Source organism: Marmota monax, unplaced genomic scaffold, assembly GCF_021218885.2.
Source record: "Marmota monax isolate L192 unplaced genomic scaffold, Marmota_monax_Labrador192_F-V1.1 WCK01_AAM20220418_F8-fsc00001, whole genome shotgun sequence".
Taxonomy (NCBI): domain Eukaryota; kingdom Metazoa; phylum Chordata; class Mammalia; order Rodentia; family Sciuridae; genus Marmota; species Marmota monax.
Genome location: NW_026693777.1, coordinates 55244859 through 55263519, shown reverse-complemented (window position 1 = coordinate 55263519; position 18661 = coordinate 55244859). Strand labels below are relative to the sequence as shown.

Here is an 18661-nt window from a genome sequence, read left to right as displayed (position 1 = left end):
ATTTTTAGCACTGAATCCTCATTTCAAGGGCATAGCAAAAGCTAGTGTTTATTGAGCACTTATTACTGGGCACCAAGAAATTCTATTTCCACATTAAATGTAGGATTTCATTTACTCCTCACAGCAATCTAATATTTCACAGGAGAAAACTGAGGCATAGACTTGACATGACAACTGCTCAATGTTGCCAGCTAGCAAGCAGTGAGGACAGATTTCGTATTCATCACAACTGACTAAAGCCACCCCACTGTGCAATAGCACATTAGAACTTCTTACTCCTAACCAACTTATATATTATATCCTTGATCAACCTCTCCCTATTCCTGCCTTGCTCCTGCTCCCCCCAGCCTCTTCTCCCAGCTTCCCTGACACTAACTTTTTATATTACACAAAAATGAGATCAGGTGGTATTTGTCTTTCTCACCATATTTCTTGATTTTATAACACGCACAGGCATATTATCTATCAGACTTGAAAAGCTCTGATTTAAAGCATAAAGGGGCTTTAATCAGGTCCTTTCCCTTCACCTCAAGTTTTAACCAAGTTGTGTTTATAACATACATACCTGAAAAATCACCCTAAGAAGACCAACAGGAGGTTTATTACTTCAGAGCCTTCCTGGGAGGACTCCAGAAACAAAATAAGAAATCAAAACCAAAGTGGAACAAAAGATATGGTTTTCTGGGCTCTTTGTCAGGAGAAATTTCTGGAAAGTGGTGCCCTTGCCAACTGACATCTCTTTCCTAGTTTTCCTTTGTTGCCAAAATATTTTTACTGGCTGGGTATCAGCAATCTCAAAACAGACATAGTTTTCACCAAAGTATTACAAAAATAGTCATAGCTATTTTTAATCTCTGTCTGCATCTGCATAGACACATGCATTGCTGGGCCTGTGATTGCTTTGATTTATTGAGAAGATAACTAAATTTTCAAGTTTCACAATTAGAGGTCAAATCGTTTAGATACTGTTCATTTGTTCATAATTTTGTGTTCTTTAATATTCACAAGGGACAGCAAGGCAGCAATTAGTATCCAAGACTATGGCATTTAAATATTTCAATTTCCTGTTTAAATTGAGTTTTTCTAAACTAATTTTAAAAATAACTTTCAAGTTGTTATTTCTCGAAACTTTTCCCCCCAAAGACCACTAATAAGGAAAATAAATGTAACTGAGGTTTCATCACTTCTTTTAAATCTCTTCCCCCTTATTTTTCCCAAGTGGGACATGTCTCAATAATTAGTAAGAGGAAAATAATAGAGGGAAGATAAAAATTTAAATATGTATTTTTCACATAAATGACCATATACTATTATATTAACATATTGTAACAGTAGTTCACCTTTTGAATATAGCCCTCTTGCTTTGAGATTTATTTATTTTTTTATTTTATTTTTTTTAATTTTTTATTGTTGGTTGTTCAAAACATTACATAGTTCTTGATATATCATATTTCACACTTTGATTCAAGTGGGTTATGAACTCCCATTTTTACCCAATATACAGATTGCAGAATCACATCAGTTACACATCCATTGATTTACATATTGCCATACTAGTGTCTGTTGTATTCTGCTGCCTTTCCTATCCTCTACTATCCCCCCTCCCCTCCCCTCCCCTCCCCTCCCCTCCCCTCTTCTCTCTCTACCCCCTCTACTGTCATTCATTTCTCCCCCTTGTATTATTTTTCCCTTTCCCCTCACTTCCTCTTGTATGTACTTTTGTATAACCCTGAGGGTCTCCTTCCATTTCCATGCAATTTCCCTTCTCTCTCCCTTTCCCTCCCACCTCTCACCCCTGTTTAATGTTAATCTTCTTCTCATGCTCTTCATCCCTACTCTGTTCTTACTCTCCTTATATCAAAGAAGACATTTGGCATTTGTTTTTTAGGGATTGGCTAGCTTCACTTAGCATAATCTGCTCTAATGCCATCCATTTCCCTGCAAATTCTATGATTTTGTCATTTTTTAATGCAGAGTAATACTCCATTGTGTATAAATGCCACATTTTTTTTATCCATTCGGCTTTGAGATTTATTTATTTTTTAATATTTAGTTTTTAGTTGTGGTTGGACACAATACCTTTATTTATTTTTATATGGTGCTGAGGATCAAACCCAGGGTGCGCACATGCTAGACTAGTGCTCTATTGCTGAGCCACAACCCCAGCCCGAGATTTATTTTAAAAGGATAATTTTTTCTCTCTTCTCCTTTCTCCCCCTCCCTAACAGGATAAGGGAGACAGTGTTATCCTTGAAGACACCCACCACAGTAAGGGACATTTATCAGAGGATCTAAGAAGTAAATATCTAACACACCATCAAGGTGCCCTGGGACCCGCTACCAGAGCACACCTGGAAAGCAACCCTTGAAGATCTTCTTTAAAAACTCTCTTTTCTCTGATGGCAGAACCACAGCCTCTGGAATTGGAACCCCTGTGTTTTTTCTCCTTTCCTAGTAAAGCAATAAACCTTCTTTTTCCTTTTTCTCAAAACCATGTCCTCATTATTAAATTGCATGAACTGGCTTTGGGGACAAGGACCAAGCTTTTGGTAAGAATATGAAAACTGTGGTTACTTCTAGTGTCTTTCTTACAGCCAGTGCCAACTTAATTTTCTTGATTATACTCTTATTACATTTTCCTTTTGGAAATTATGACCTATTACAGATTTTCATATTTAAATGTTCCCTTCAAATACCTTGTCTAAGGGATAATTATCCAGGAATATCTTAATTAGTCTTAAGAAAAAATTATTTTTAAATATAAATTTTCATTTTATATATATATATATTTTCAAAGATGCAAATACACAAAGAGTCCCTAAATTGTATCAATTTATCAAATATTATTGAGAAAATTATATATATATATGGTCTATAATTTTTGCAAATTTAGAGTATGGAACTATGTATTATTATATATTTTGTTGGAGTTAAGATTGTACTACATAGTATATTTTTGAATTATTCAGTAATTATTTTCTTAATAGGAGTAAGTACTCAACTGCAATGGGATTGAAAGGGTTCTGATTTCATGAAGCTTATTATTTTAAAAGCAATGCTTTTAAAATTATGGCTTTGACCCATCAGTGGGTCATGACATCAATTTAGAGCATTATGACTATAATTTAAATGTATTCCTATAATTTGTATATATTTAACAACATATGCACATGCATGCCCCCTCCCAACACACACAAAAAGCAATAAATCTTCAGAATTTATCACCCCATCCTGGTCAAGATGTTTCTTCATCCATATTTCATAAAATTTTTGCTTTGATTTAATTTGTATCTCTGTGTATGTACTGAATGACTATAAAAACATACTTTTCATTTTGCCTTGTAATCAAAACATTTATAGTATTCTGGGAAAAAAAAGAATTAGCAAATAATCGAACAAATCACTAGGCTAAATAATATGATTCAGATATAGTAAGAGTGGGGGGAAAGGGGTGGAGATGCATGAAAATATGAGGAGTAGGATGGTCAGGGTAGGGTCATTATAGAACATGATGTGAACTAAGTCCTGAAGGATTCTGAAGGAGCTTGCTACACAGAGACAGGAAAGAGTTTCATAGGTGGAAGAAAGATCAAACATGAACTCTCCGGTGTTTAAAAACAGTTGGAGTACTGGAGGAACATGCTGAGGGCAGTATGACTAGACAATGAGTGAGAGAGCAATTAGTGAGATGAAGTTCTAGGAATGGGTGAGGCCCAGATGTAATGTAAACCGTGTTCAAGAAAAAAAAAATCTGATTTTAAAAGAGGAAGCCCTTGGAAGCTTTTATCTTGTAGAGAGCATCTTGATGTCATTCTACATACTATGAGTTATTGATGTATAGCAGAGCAAGAGCAGAAGTGTGCAAACTACTTAGTGGGCTATTAGAGATATCAAAGTGAAGTGGGTATGTAGCCAGAGACAGTAAAGATGGAGAGAAAGATAAGAGTCAGACACATTTTAAAGGTAGAATAGTTATAATTTATGGATTTGTACATGTTGTGTGTTTGAAGATGGGTGTAGAATAAGATAAATAAATGAATCAAAAATAATTTCTGACACTACACAAATGGCAGAATATTTTTCTGCAACTGGAAAATCCAGGAAAGGAATAAGATTTGGGTGGGAGGTTTTAATTATAGAGGTGTATTTTTAACATGTAAGTTTGAGATGTCTAAGACAACTTTCATTCATATCCTGATTAAATTTTATAATTATGCATTTAACTGTATAATTATTTGCTTATTATAAAGTAAAAAGGGCCTCAAGGCAGGGTCATGCTTATTTTGTTAGTTTTGTATGTTCCTCTGAGACTTGCTTTCATGATGCCTGATACAGAACAGGTAATACAGGTGTTTGTATTAATGAGAAGTTGAACAAATAGCTGCAATTGATTATCTTTTAATGATAATTTTTATGAAAGAAATCAAGTTTTAGCACAAGAGAATTTCTACTTGCATAACTGTGAGCTGAAAACAATGAGATGTCTGCAAAGCACCATGAAGCTAGGCTCATTCACCAGTTAAATCACTTGCTTTTATACAGAAGCCTCCCAAAACAGTTATTTTCATTAGCTTTCTTGTTGCTGTGACCAAAATACCCAACAATAACAACTTATGGGAGAAAAAGTTTATCTGAGGCTCATAGTTTCAGAGTCTCTATCCATAGATGGCTAAAGGAGGCTGACTCCATTGTCCTGGGCCCAAGGTGGGCAGCACATCATGGGGGAAGAGCCTAGCAGAGGAAAGCTATTCCAATTTATGGTGGGATCAGAAAGCAGAGAGAGAAAGAGAGAGAGGAAGAGGCCATAGGGAAGATGGACTCTTCTAGGGCACAAAGCCAGTGACCCATCTCTTCCAGTTATGCCCGGCCTGACCACAGTCACCACTCAGTCATTCAAATGAGGATTGACTGATTAGGTTATAGCTCTCACAATTCAATCATTTCACTTTTGAACATTCCTGCATTAATAAGTGAGCTTTGGGTGACACCCCATATCCAAACATTAAGAATTGTTTATCAAAGTCAAGTGCATATTAGATTCACTTTGAAGTTTTGTTAAAAGAGATCGCTGGACCTCACTTTCAGAGTTTCAGATTTAGTAAGTGTGAGATGGGATCTGAGAATTTGCATTTCTACCAGCTTCCCAGGTAACTCTGACCCTGCTGGTTCTGAGGGAATGATACTGTTTTAGCAAGCAAAGGTTCTGACACTGAGGTTCATGGATCCTTGGAAGAATCTACAAATGGGCTTCAGGGCATTTGTGTATACAATTTCTTGAGAGGATGTATACAACATTTTTATGTATTGTCTATGTTCATTTTTCTTGGTAATACAGCCTGCATATTTAAAAAATTAATTAACAGAGTAGTAGTACTCAATCATAGAATATATTAAAACTACCTGGAATCTTGGGCTTCTATTCAATTGCTATCTGGCATTGGCAGAATAACCTTTCTGTGCCTTAATTTCCTCATCTATAAGCAAAAGGAAAATGATATCTACTTCATATTTTTGTTATAAGGTTTAAATGGGTTAATACTTGTAAATCACTAAGAACAGTGCCTAGCAAGTGCTAACTAAGCAGTTTCTAAATGAGCTTTAAACTCTGGGAGCATTTTTAAAAAGCCTGGGTTCTATCTCTGGTGATTCTAACATACAGCCAGAGTTGGGAACCACTGTTTTGAAATGAAGAGAACCTGAGAGATGAATGAATGCCTTTCCGGAGATGGGAGCTAATTTCCTTGGTGAACCATCCTTCCCTTCCCAGAGGAGTGTAGCTAGAATAACTAGAGAGGCTAACAAGAGCCTTAGCATCCTGGAAGAGAATTTATCTTTGTAAAATTTCAACTTGGTTCATGGCCACGTCCTTTTCTTGAGGTAATGGAAGGGACCAAGAGGAAGAAACAGAAGGAAGAAAATTGGTTTTACCATGTTGTTATTTTTGTTTAAAATCAGCATAAAAACAAAAACTTGTTCTAATATAAGCTTATGTTAATATTATAAAGAAATGACCAGAGGGACAAGTAGTAGTACTTGTGCTAACCAGACTGCACAAAGACACCAGTGAGTGACCTTTGGCTCTTGGAACTTGTGTCCTTGTTTATTCCCTCCCACACTCAACAGTGGAATATATAACCAACAAAGTATTGCAGCAGTGGTGGACAGTGGCTTCCCAGACTAGGCCGCTAAAGACATGCCCTTTCTCTTGTATTGCTCACTAGCTGCCCTGCCTTGGGGATAGTCACACTTCTCCTTTGTGGAGAGGTCGATACTGAGAACAACTGAGATCTCTCACAAACAGCCCACAACTTCTTGACAGCTAAATATAAGAGACCGCAAAACATCCCATCCTATAGAAATGATGCAGATAATACATATTGATCTATATTGTAAGCCACCATATTTTGGGGTTATTAGTTACATCAGGGTAGATAACTGATATAAAATCCCTGATGTGTATGCTTTTTCAGATATCTGACTTAACAGTTTCCTACTGTTTCAGTGCTATTACAGGTGATCTGTTCATATTATTCTTTCCTGGCTCTTTAAGCCCACCTAAGATGATTAGGTACTAAAACGACTGTTCAGTAAGGTTGGCTTGCTGTACGAGGGACAGAGGACCAATCTCCTGCCTTGTTGTCTCCTGGGGCCTCACATGTGAGAGGAAGAAAAGGTAGTGACTCTTCAGTAGCACCCAGCTCAACAGTCAGAGGCCAGCTGTGCTCCTGATGGCATGGAATCTGAACTGAGTTAATAAGGGATTTAAATTATAATACCATCTCAAATGGAAAACTACAAGAAGTTCAGTGTTTCTTAGCACACTGGTGAGCAGGTTTGCATAACTAAACCCTTGAATTGTCAGTGTCCACTGTTTTTTATTTCAAAGCCAAATAAAAAAGCAGAATTGTATGAGATATAACTAGAATGTTCTTGTTAGAGCCTGAGTTTAGGCAGAGAGAAAATGTCCATCAAAACCTTTATTTACTATTTATATACTGACCCTGTAACAGTGAGAACTATCTGAGCAGGCAAAGCTGCATCTCCCAGTTCTGATAAAGGAGGTCACTGGGCTGCTGGAAACTCACTTCCATCTGCCTGAAATTCTGCTAAAGTTTACAATTGTGGAAAAACAGATTTAAAAAGCCTTTGAACTTAATTTCAGAACACACAAGGGGTGTGTTCAGCAAATGGATTTCCTTATACTGCTAGTGAGACCACATTCATAATCTGAGAAGTTAGCTTAGCCCTGTTTTTCACAGTTAATTATTTTTGGAGTTGGACTCAGAATAAGTGGGTTAATTATATACTTATTCTAATGTCTATCAAAGGAACACAGTATATTACTCAGGTAAAAATATTTTAATTATCCTACTGAAATAGATAATAAGGTGAATTGGTAAATGATTAAAGGTTAAGATGAATAATAGCATTGTCAACACTCCTGGATGTCTATTTTTCTTGCCTGCTATTTAGAAGCCAAATATTTATATCAGCATGTTTCTAGATCAATTACATACAATGCTTACCATCTCTATCTACTCCCAGAATATAATACAAGTAGTTTCAGCTTAATTACTAGGTTGGGAGTGGAAGGGAGGTGGGACAAAGGAAATGGAACAGCCAGAGGAAGAGAGTATGAAGAGGCTCAATGGCACCTAGGTTAGCTCGACTGAAGGAACATAGAGGCTTTTCTTTCAAATAAGGAGAAAAGGAGACAAGAATCTCCTGAGTTTCTGAAAAACCGAGGGTAGTTCAATCTTAGTTTTATTTCGTTGTCTCTGACTTTTATTCCCACGTGGTCACTTCCAATGCACCAGGGCACATAGGATTTATTTGCACTTGCACCCTGCTAGTATTTTTTTTTCTTTAATCTAGGTAAAGACTATATAGGTATTTATTGTACTATGCTTTCATCCTTTGAAAGAGATAACAAGGATGTCCCAAACACCACAGAGCATGCAATTGGCTGAAAAACCCTGAGTGTACCAGGTGTTCAGGAGATGCACATGGGCAGTAGAGCAATTAGAGAATGAGAAAATAGAACAAAAAAAACAAGTAACAAAACAAGCCAAGGAAAGTGGGGCTGAAATACATTTATCTAGCTTGGTTCTCAACATCCATTCTCACCAACCTCTATTTTTCTTGTTAAGTAACAGGGGATTTAATGGGATGTTTTTAGATTTTAGATGGGATAGGCTAACATTTATTTATTTATTTATTGGTATTGGGACTTGAACCCAGGGTGTTTAACAACTGAGCCACATTCCCAGTCCCTTTTATTTTTTATTTTGATACAAGGTCTCATTAAGATGATTAGGGCCTTACTAAGTTGCTGAGGCTGGCCTTGAATTTGCAATTCTCCTGCCTCAGCCACCCCAGTTGCTGAGATGACAGTTGGTTTTTAGTAACCAGCTCACAAATCTGTTTGATGGTTAAAATTTGAGTCTATCTCACATGTGTGTTATATTTGCTAGTGTGTAATAGACTGTTATATATTACAAAGCCACTGCATAAGGAGTAAAGCTGTCTTCCACCCAATGGAAGGCATTCTGATGAGCTGAGTGAAGCTTTATTGTGATGTTGTCCAAATATCAATATGGACAATTAAAGTGAGTAGTAATGTACTTTGATCCAGAATGGACTGGAAAATATAGAAACTTACAATGATCAATCCTTGGCTCTGATCTAGAAGAAAATCATTCTTATATTATTTATCTATATATACAGTTTTAGTGCACTTTAGATTTTTAGTTAAATGTTATTTATCAAATACCTCCTACGCGCCAGGCTTGTGTTATGGAGTGAAACATAGTCTATGTGGTCCTGTCCCTCAAAGAACTCATAATCTCACATGATATAAAATGGCACTAGTAAGGCCAATCACTCTGCTTTAAAAAGAAATAAAACATCTTAACCTTCAAAACATGTTTAGAGCATGCTGAAGTGTTAAGTATGAAAAAGAGTATTTAGTGCATAATTCTACACACATCTCCAGTCAACTCCATTCTTTAAAGATAGATAAAACATAATACTCAAGTTAATTATCTACTTTCTACAATATTTGGCTTATGCAGCAGTAGGGTATAGAATAAAAGCATTAAGTGTTTCAGGAATCATGGAGTTTTGTTCCACTCAAAATAATAAATAAAGACAAAGAAAGATGTAAACATCATAGGAAATTTATTTTCTTAGAATTTGACTCCAAGGCAAAACAATGAAAAATGACTTGACTCCAGTGCACTATTTAGATCTATCTTTCCTTTAATAGAAGATTAATCAAAAAAAGAAAGCTTTATATTCTTCAGTAACAGAGTCTGGTTTTCCTGTTACCAAGGACTTTGTGGGATTTCCATAACATAAGGGCCTTTGCCTTTGATCAAGTCAACATCTTTCTCTTCAGTTTTCTCAGTGGGTTTCAGGCTTAGGAACTTCTCCTAGGCCATTCCCTTCCTCCTTTGATTTCCTTAAGAAGTGTTTTTCATTTCTTCTCTCTCTCTCTTTTTTAATTTACTTATAAATTATTCCAAAATTTGATTGTCATCTATCAATTTGCATCTTTAACTTGTCTCACTCCCATGATTTTCTTCCTTTCCAAGGTTGTTTAACATATTTATACCAGTTCTTCCATTTTAACACCAATTAATAGGAATACATTTATTTTTTTCTCTTTTCATCTTTACTGAGGTATAAATAAGAGTTGTATATATTTAAGATATACAGTGCAATAGCATAATATACTTATAGAGTGTGAAATTATTACCACAATCAAGCTAATTAACACATAGCCCTTCATGAAGTTAAAATTGCATTTGTCTGTAGGTATGTATGGTGGGGACTCTTAAGACCACTCTCTTATAAAATTTTTAGCGTGCAAATGATACTCTTAAATATGGTCACCATGTTGTACATTAGATGCACAGAACTTTTTCACCTCATATCTGAAAGATTATACTCTTTAACCAACATTTCCATATTTCTCCCAACCTCAGTACGTGGTAACTACCAATCTATCCTCTGTCTATATGAATGTAAGTTTTCTAGATTCTACATAAAAGTGAGATCATATAAATATTTTTCTTTTTGAGTGTTGTTTATTTTACATAGTATAATGTCTTTCAATTTTATCCACATTGCAAATGATAGATTATTCTTCTTTTTGTGGTTAAATATTATTCCATTTGTATGTGTGTATGTGTGTACACATTTTCTTATCCATTCATCTGTAGATGTACACTTTGGTTGTTTCTACATCTTGGTTTTTTCAAATAATGGTACAAAAATATGGCATCCAGGTATCTCTTTGAGATACTGATTCTATCTCCTCAAGATAAATACCCAGAAGTGGGCTTGCTGGGTCATATGATAATCCTACTTTCATTTTTTTTTACAAGTCCTGTGCAAATAGCACACAAGGGTTCTTTCTCTTCACCCCATCAAAGTTTACCTAATGTCTTTTTGATAATAGCTTTCCTAATGGGTGTTAGGTGATAACTTATTATGGTTTTGATTTGGATTGTCCTTATGATTAGTGATGCTGAGCACCTCTTTACATGCCCCAAAGGGGATGTGTATGCCTTCTTTAGAACAATCTCTGTTCAGGTACTTTGCCCTCTTTAAATCAGGGTATTATTGCCATTGAGTTATATGAGTTTCCTATATATTTTGAATATTAACAACTTACTGTATTTGTAGTTTGAAAATATTTTCTCACATTCCATAGGCTGTAGTTTTATTTTGTTACTTGTTTTCTTTGCTGTGAAGAAAAATTTAAATTTCTTCTACCTGCTTATTATTGCTTTTCTTCCCTCTGCCTTTGAGGCCTAGGAGTCTTAGAGTTTTCAGGCTTCATGTTTAAGTCTTTAATCCATTTTGAGCTAATTCTTTATGTGATGCAAGATAAGAGTCTAATTTCATTCTTTTTCATGTTAATATCCAGTTTTCCCAACACCATTTGTTGAGGAAACTATCTTTTCCTCAATATATATATTCTTGGTGACCTTATCAGAGATTATGACCACGTATGTGTTGATTTATTTCTGGGCTCTTTATTCTGTTCCATTGGTCTATGTGCCTTTTGAAAAATGTTAGTGCCACTTTTTTTTTTATTGTTATAGTTTTGTGGATTTTGAAATCAGGATGTATGGTGCCACCAGCTTTACTTATTTTTGCTCAACATTTCTGTGGCTCTTCAGGATCTTCTGTGGCTTCATATGAGTTTTAAGATTTTTTTTTTCCTATTTTTGTGAAGCACACCATTGGGCTTTTGGTGGGGATTACATTAATTCTATAAATGTAATAAAAATGATATTTTAAAATGGTTAAATATAAATATTTAGAATGAAAATTTTAAGAATGTTACTCTTCCAATCCATGAAAACAGGATATCTTCCCATTTAGTTGTGTCTTCTTACTTTCTTTCATGAGTGTCATACTTGTCAGTATATAAGAAATAAGAAATGTCAGATGTTACCAGAGAGGTAACATTAACTGCAGAAAGTAATAATTTTTTCTACCAAAAGATGAGGATCAAGATAAATTGGCAACCAGAGATTTGTGATGGTAGTCCTGAGGATCAGCATGTAAGCCAGAAAGATGTCACATATGAAATTACTAGTCTGCAGCAGACCAAGTATAAGGTTGACCAGAAAGATGTTAGGTCTGAGAATAAAAACAGTGAGGCTAGAGAAACTTTAGTGTCGACAGGGTAGTTCATTTTTTATAACTAAGGTACCCAGGAAGACCAGGAGAGACAGATCATGCCTTTAGGGGCCCATTATCTTTGTGGTGACATGGTCAAGAACAGTATTCTTAAATTCAGTGGGTAATCTGGGACCTATATTTGAGTGAATGGCAATCAAAAGAGACCACAGTGATTTTAGAGAAGCCCCCCAACATACATGTGACGGAAGGGAAGGACTTCCATGAGGCATTGAGTACACAAACATTTGTAAGTCAAAAAAAGACTGCACACGAAGCAGTGAATACAAAGTTCATGGCAACAGCTGTGCATGTTACAAGGGTGAGCTGCCAAAAACATTATAAAGAGCCAGTCTGAGAATCATCACCATATGGTGAGGTCCAACAGGATACCTAAGCAACAGATGACAAAGATTAGTGATAAGAAGACAGAATTACCAGAATTTAGACATTACATCTAACTACAGTGTTGAAGCCTCGATGCCACTCAGCCCATGGTGACCATTACTTCAAGATTTGTTGGAAATGGAGAAAAGCTTTCCCCCTCAACTCCAAGTCTCTTCAGTCAGAAAATGCATTTTAATAATATTCCCGGGTGATTCTGAGCACAGTGAATTTTGAAGAGCATTGATCTGAGAGACTTTACTAATGCCAGGTGAAAGATGATTTTGTTTTACAAATTGCAACCAATTCAATTTCTAAGTTACCTAAGTAAAAGTCGTTTTTAACTAATTTTTTTTTCAGTGAGTTTTAATTGTTTTCTTTTACTTAAGGAGTCAGCTGAGAATTTGACAAGTATAATAGACACCCTTCCCTTGATGCAATTTCAGAATATGACCTGAAGTTCAGCCAAAAACCCATTTAAGAACCAGTGTTTTAAGGAATCTCAAGCACTCTTACAGAATCGTTCATTAGAAACCACCTACCACATGTTGGGACCTCTCAGGACTTTATAAAGACTTTGAAGAAATATACATATGTTAGACAAATAGTGTGCTATACAGGAAGTGCCCAACTTAAGAATCACCAAGCAACCAAGATGACAAATATAATGTTTGCAGGGCTCTGCAATTATCAGTGAAACATTTTAGTCACTTATAAGCATCTAGACATTCTAACACTATTGTCAATTGTTTCCAAGTTCTTGTTTACAAAATTATAATCTTATTATCATAATGACTAGCATTTGTTGAATATTTATTATGTGCTAGAAAATTAACTCTCCCTAACCCTCATATCTGTCTTTTTTACAACTCCTTTATAAATTATGTATTTTTGTCTCTAGTTTGCAAATGCAAAAACAGGATTAGTAAGTTGATGATATTGTCCAAAATCATCACTAATAAGTAAATGAAAAGTAGTAGAGCGTGAAGTAAAATCTTGGTCTAAATAACTGTAAAACCCATGTTTTAGAAAATCTTTAGAAAGTCTGCATAACCAACTACATTTCAATATAAAATAAGACATTTTATAGGAAAATTTTCCTTCCTGTACTCTCTTTTCTAATGATGAGTAATTTTTTTTTCTATTACATAATTTATCATATTTTCATTCAAAAATTTAACTTCATAGTGATTATATCACTTATTGTTTATCTAATTATAAGGTGATTAAGGTCATGTATGAAAACAAAATAAGTTGGCTCATATAGGTTGAACAAAGTTGTGGGTAAAGACGTTTTTAATTAAATTATTTCTTTTGTAGCAGCTGATGAGTTCGTGAAGTAAAACAAAGAGCTACACCCAAAAGCTGCAAGCCCACGAATTCCAGCCAGCTCTGCTCTGTTGACCTGACTTCATCAGAGGTTGTTCACGAGTCAGGCTCAGATGCTTTAATCACAAGACGAATTATGTAGCCCAAATTATATAATCACAACACAGAGTCTTTCTAGGTCAGCAGCTTGAAGAACTGTTCTACAGTCAATTAATTTTACAGTGTTCTATAAGGCAAATTGGCAGAGTAAGAACAGTACTATCAATGCATTAAAAAAAAAACCAAACTTGCTAGAGGACTGTTTTTAAGTATATGCTTTCCACTTCCTGAGATACTGTTAGTTCTCATTTTTCTCTAATAATTACTGTTCATGCCACATTAAAATAAAGACGTTTCTTAAAGTCACCTACCAAATCCAAATGGCAAAAGGGAAGAGGAAGAGATAGTGATCAGATTGTCATGTGTTTGTAAACTTCCTCCTGGAAGATAAAACCTTCAATGACTCCTACAGGGGGCATTTCAAGACTGACATGTCTTCTTCCCCTTGCATAACTGCAACATCATCCTCCATTAACACAGTGCTTCAGAGTTTGCAAAGTTCATTAAAATATCATTTGATCCTCTTACCAACCTGGGAACTATTATCACCATTTTATAGATAAGAAAACTAATGTTTGGAAAGGTTATGCATGAATTGCCCAAGCTGCAGAGCAAGTTAAATGATAAAGCTTTCTGAATTGTGTTCCCTAGACTCTCAAATCTTTACACACATTCAGTTGGAACATGGTAAGTATACTGGCTTTGTCTGCAAGGTTCTCTGTACAGGGTTTTCCCTATTCCAGTTTGACTGAAATAAATAAATACATATTGAATTTGTATTAAGATTCAGTGAATATAAAGGTGACAGATATAATCTCGAAACAAACAAACAAAAAGACCTTTTATTCTAATGGAAGAGGGATAAACTATTAACTGCATTCCAAGTGATTACCTCACATTACTAATTATGCATCCCTGAAAATAGGTATAAATATGCAAATGTAACAACTATTGAATTGTACAAATAGGTGACTTATATGATATGTTAGGAAATCAAACAAATAAAAATTCTTGTTCAGAAAGAGATTATTGTCTCCAAAAAGCCAATAAAAATCACAACATCTTAATTATTCCTTGAAATTGTGCTACTTTTGATGATACAACCTCAGCATTTTTTTTGTATTGAGTACAAAATTAACCCATAATCAATAATCAACCAATCAAAGTTGCAGGTATTTCACCTATAGCATTCCTAACTTCATTGTCTCAATTATAATAAAATCTTGAGGTTTATATTTCTTAACATAAATATTATACTTGTCTAAAATTACTATGTTAAAGTGAAGATTACATAAAATAGTCAAGTAGTTGCACACATGTTTCTATGTAAGCAAAACAGGGACTCAGCCCAGCCAAATGTGTACTAGCAACCAATGCCTGCTAATTCCAAATATTTCAGGTACCTCTGTAATGTGTATGAGGGGAGCCATCCACTATCCAGTCCTCTGATCCCACAGGAACCTTTCATTTTTCAGGTGAGGACAGTAAAACACATCACTTGAATGTTTCTAAGATCATGTAGCAAAAGGTCTGGAATATACATCTCCTTTATCACCCTTTCTACTACTTCATTGAGAAGGGACTACCTGGTAGTAGTTAATGAGTAACTTTTACTTTCTAGGCATCACTCTAGGCAGTATAGTTATAATAGTAAAAATCTAAGACAAGATTTAACAATATGATGAAGAAGAAACACAAGAAATAATCAAATGAACAATCATAAATAAACAAATGAAAGACAATACTATGTTGCCATAGAGAAGGTTAAAACAAAATTATTTGGCAATTATAGATACTGTGTAACATCTGCTGAGTCCCACACAGCTGCTTGTAAAGGTTGGTGGGAAGAGAAAGCCAGGCAGTGGAACAGCTGGTGTAAAAGCCCTAATGGAGGAGTGAACTGTGAATGTGGGGAGGACAAGACAGGAATTGATGACAATTCCCACACGATTGTGCCCATAATTCCAACAGGAAGTAGGGGAGAGGAAGTAGGTTTTGACAGAGGAGATTAAGATTTCTGTGCTGATTCCATAAGGTTAGAAGTGTTTGATAGATATTCAAGGAGGGTGGGAGTATGCAGGAGATAGACCCAGAGGAATAAATGTTATCCTAAGGAACTTCCTTGCTTAGTTGGCTGGTGGTTCTTGCCTGATGTTTAGGAGACTTTCTGGATCCCCAAGAGACAGTTACAGATGAGTGGTATAAAAAGATGTGGATATTAGGAGGCAGAGGCAGAGAGGGCTGGGCCATCTATACACTGGAGAAGGAACACCTCATTGCACCAAAAGGAGATTGTGCCTCTGAGCAATACTGGTGCAATTTTAAAGATCAGATAAAATTCTCTATTTGTGGGTGGGATACCCTGACTTTCCCAGAAATTCGGTTTATAAACTATTGTGTATCTTACTTTTCAATTAAGAAACACTTTTGAATGTTCCCTTTGCATCTGCTAGCCTCAAGCTTCCATTAAGACAACGGTAAAAAGCAGTGGCACAGTGAGCAGGAACTCCCAACCAGGCTTACCCCGCCAATCAAAACGATTTAAGTTGCAAATCTGAATAAGATATGCCCTTGCTGAAGACTGTTTATGGTCCTTCATTTCTCTTGGTGTGGAATTAAATTCCTCACCCTGGCCCACAAGGCCCTGTATTCTGGTCCTTGCCATTTTTTCCCAGACTCACTTCTTACTACCTCTTTCTAGCCAGTTCTACTGTGTTCTCTGTTCTCAAGTGCATTTTGTACTTGTACTAAGTGTTACTGCTTGGTCCTCTGCCAGGAGGTTTCTTGCTCCTACTTCTCATTTAGGTTTTTTTCGAGATCAATTTTTCTTAGGGGAAGTTCTTTTGGAAAGCCTGCCTTGCCTGCTTCTCTAAAGTCTGATTTAGGTTCCTCTCTTCTAGTCACTCCATCATCATTAACCTTGACTACTCCACATTGCAACTGTCTGCTTGTAGCAATACTTGAAACTTTCTGCGTAGTCTTGTTGAAGGCAGGGACTGTGGCTATCTGATTTACTCCTGAATCCCACACACAGAGTATACCCATGCTAATTTAGTATCTATGGGCTCAGGCGAGCACGCTACCGCTTGAGCCACATCCGCAGCCTCTAGTATCTATGGGCTCAATATATGTTTGTTGAGTAAGTACATAGACATTTTTCTATAGGATGTGAGTTCTTAGGAGACAGGAAGCTGGTTTACGATCCCATCACTAATTCTTAACAGTGTAGGTGCTCAAACAATATTTATAAAAATGTTTGAACTTACAGCTGCATTTTTCTTGTTTTACATTGTATGACTTGGACTTGTCGAGAGTGGAATGTTTTGATGAAAACCCTTGGCATTTTCTTGTGTGAGCTTCAGTTAATACTTTCTCCTGCCACCCATGGATACTATTTCCAAGTCCATATAGATAAATACCTGGTCTTGTACTATTCATCCACTTCTCAATACGGCAGCCTTAGTAAGTAAACTGCCACAAAATATTCCTATCTGACCATTATCCTACAGAGAATTATCCATATGATCCTGCAATTTAGGCCACCTGATTAAAGCATTTGTTACTTCTATAGGACTTTCAAATGCTCTGTGACCTTTATCTTCTTACCAGGTGAAAATACGTTTTTAAACTAAGATGATAACAATTGTCAATGTTTTTAATGAATTAATTCCTTATGTTTAAAGTCAAGAACATAAATCACAATTTAATTAAGGCAAATATTCTAATAAGTATAGATTTTGTACTTACCTTCTAGAGCATATTTCATATCGAGAGCAAAAAGAGTCCACATGATTTCAGCACTTATTTTCCCCATATTTAGTTCTTGAGGAAACCTAAAATGAAGTACATTTGATTAGTGTATCAAAAAGAGGAATATGCCTGCAACAAAACCAACAAGCGCGAGCGCGTGCACACATACATACACACGATCTCAATTGGTATTTTAAAACTTAAATGCAGAAGTTTTTCATTGATCAAATATTTAACCTCTGAACTTCTCATGGTTAAAAATTAATAAAACTAAATGCATACAAATTAGTTTTTAGCATTATATTTTATTTTCTTTGTATAAAAATAACTTGCTGTGAAATACCTGCTTGAGAAATTTCATAAGCAAAAGTATTTATGAACTACTGTGAGGTACCTTACTTTTAAATACTTTTGCTTATGAACATTCATAAGTAGAGGAAGAGAAGTACACACATATACACACACCAGAGTACTGTGCTAAAAACTTTTTGGGTGATGGGAAAGTAGACATTTTATATTAAGTTATGTTATTATGTTGGTGCCAAAGTCATGATGCTCAGGCCTCTCTAAGAATTTCTTGTAATGAGTTTGTGCCTAAAGAGCCCCTTCAGTTTTATCAAACACTCCATCTTCCTATGTCTTGATTTTGAGGATAGGTCCAATGACCCTGAATAGCATTTTGTGGTCACCATGATTTTGTACATAGAAAATGGCCAAAATACTGCTAAAAAGTTGTCTTCTTTAAAAATGTCTAACAAAGTATTAAGAAAAGCTACTAAAAATAATTTCTCAGTATATAAATTTATATTAAATACAAAATTTATATATGTACAATGAACCTTAGAAATTGAAATTAAAATGACACTGTTATTTATAGTTGCAATAATACTTTTGAATACTTTATACAAATATAAAAATACATACAAGATATATATATATATGAAGAAAACTTCATCATATTGAAAAAAGAAATCAAAGGATACCTACATAGAGAAAATAACGTATTCATGGATTTCATGGATTGGTACTTTAATATTACTAGAATGTCAATTTTTCAAATTGATATATAGATTCAATGTAATCACGATCAGAATTCCAGAGGACATTTTTGTAGAAATGACAAGCTGATTCTAAAATTGACATGGTAAATGCAAAACTCTAGAAGAGCCAAGATAAAATTAAAAAAAAAAAAAAAGCTGATAGACTTACATTGCCTATCTTTAAAGCTTTCTATGAAACTAGAGTAATCAATCCATTACATCTCCAAATACAAACTCACCTTTCAACAAGGTGAAAAAGTAAGTCAATAGAGAAAATGCACTCTTTTCAATAAGTGATGCTAGAATAATTGGATATTACATGCATAAAAGAAAAGTGAATCTCTGTCCCTACTTTATAACAT

At 35.2% G+C, this 18661-nt stretch overlaps 1 protein-coding gene across 3 annotated transcripts in view; it reads right to left on the bottom strand.

The window, feature by feature from the left end:
- The window catches only part of Unc13c (unc-13 homolog C), a 601300-nt gene that overhangs the window by 187210 nt on the left and 395429 nt on the right, over nucleotides 1-18661 (bottom strand). For all 3 annotated transcript variants that reach the window (XM_058584813.1, XM_058584812.1, XM_058584814.1), the window contains one exon: nucleotides 17257-17342. In XM_058584813.1, the coding sequence (XP_058440796.1) occupies nucleotides 17257-17342 (86 nt within the window). The remainder of the gene's footprint in view (nucleotides 1-17256; nucleotides 17343-18661) is intronic.